The 1347-nt window shown below is 38.1% G+C and overlaps 1 protein-coding gene across 1 annotated transcript in view; it reads right to left on the bottom strand.

The window, feature by feature from the left end:
• EMWEY_00022640 (Phosphatidate cytidylyltransferase , related) overlaps positions 1–1341 on the bottom strand; it is a gene marked incomplete at both ends in the record, with an annotated part of 1768 nt that extends 427 nt beyond the window's left edge. The window contains 4 exons of the mRNA XM_013477913.1: positions 145–269; positions 460–599; positions 809–916; positions 1316–1341. Of these exons, the coding sequence (XP_013333367.1) occupies positions 145–269; positions 460–599; positions 809–916; positions 1316–1341 (399 nt within the window). The remainder of the gene's footprint in view (positions 1–144; positions 270–459; positions 600–808; positions 917–1315) is intronic.
• Positions 1342–1347: the final 6 nt, after the last annotated feature.

Genomic DNA, 1347 nt, shown 5'->3' on the forward strand with positions numbered 1-1347 from the left:
GATGAAGAAGGAGAACGAGAAGGAAAGAGTATAATATCGTAATTTCGTGGATGGAAAAAATGTACATCAAACCCTAAACCCTAAACCCTAAACCCTAAACCCTAAACCCTAAACCCTAAACCCTAAACCCTAATAATATCTTACTACGGTGGCAAAGAATAAATAATCAAATAAAGAGAATAACCAAAACCCTAATGAAGGAACATTTACGGATAAATGCCACACAAGAAGAGCAGCAGCCCAACTCCATGCTAACGACCCTAATACTCCTGAGACACATAAACCCTAAACCCTAAACCCTAAACCCTAAACCCTAATTGGACGAAGAAAAGGTATACTATATCTAAACACTACAACAACAGGAAATATACACACAAGAAAAATCAGATATATATAACAACCTTCCCCCATCCCCCCAAAAAACCCTAAACCCTAAACCCTAAACCCTAAACCCTAAACCCTTCTTGCCTGCAACAGTTTTATTAGGAGATAATCTTTGTATAATCTTAATATTGCCAAAGGCAGAACCACAGAAAAGAGCGCCGCTGTCCCCAGCAGCAGAAATTGCTATAAGAGAGGCAGCAAGAGGTAAACCATCCCTAATATAATATACACAAACCCTAAACCCTAAACCCTAAACCCTAAACCCTAAACCATAAACAATACATAGTAGATGGAAGAACAAGGGAGGAATTATCACGGAAACAGGGACAGAATAACGAGAGAAAAAGGATTCATAAGATTTCTCATCAACCTAAACCCTAAACCCTAAACCCTAAACCCTAAACCCTAAACCCTAAACCCTTACTGGCGCTGCAATACAAAACTGCCCATAGCAAGAGGGACAGCATAATGCCATAAAAAATATAAATCTAATCCTGCAGATGCCCAGGCATATAATAAAGAATCTCTTGACCTGTACGCAAACCCTAAACCCTAAACCCTAAACCCTAAACCCTAGGAAACCCTAATAAAATGTTACAAACCCTAAGAATCCCACAAACCCTAGCCAAACCCTAGCAAACCATAAACTGCCGTGTAAACCCTAATAAACCCTCGTGTAAACCCTAAACCCTCGTGTAAACCCTAAACCCTCGTGTAAACCCTAAACCCTAAACCCTAATTGAATAAAGGGTACTAACTCGGGTATATCACGTCGCCATGCATAAAGCAAAATAGAGGAAGCAGCAACAGCAAAGGAGACACCCTGAGGAGACACAAAAGAAGAAGAAAAAAAAAAAAAAAAAAAAAAAAAAAAAAAAAAAAAAAAAAAAAAAAAAAAAAAGGAGAAAAAAAAAAAAAAGGGTAGACTTACAGCAATAGAAGAGGATACTCTTGCATAGAATT

This window comes from Eimeria maxima, genomic scaffold (assembly GCF_000499605.1).
Source record: "Eimeria maxima Weybridge genomic scaffold, Emw_scaff222, whole genome shotgun sequence".
Classification (NCBI taxonomy): domain Eukaryota; phylum Apicomplexa; class Conoidasida; order Eucoccidiorida; family Eimeriidae; genus Eimeria; species Eimeria maxima.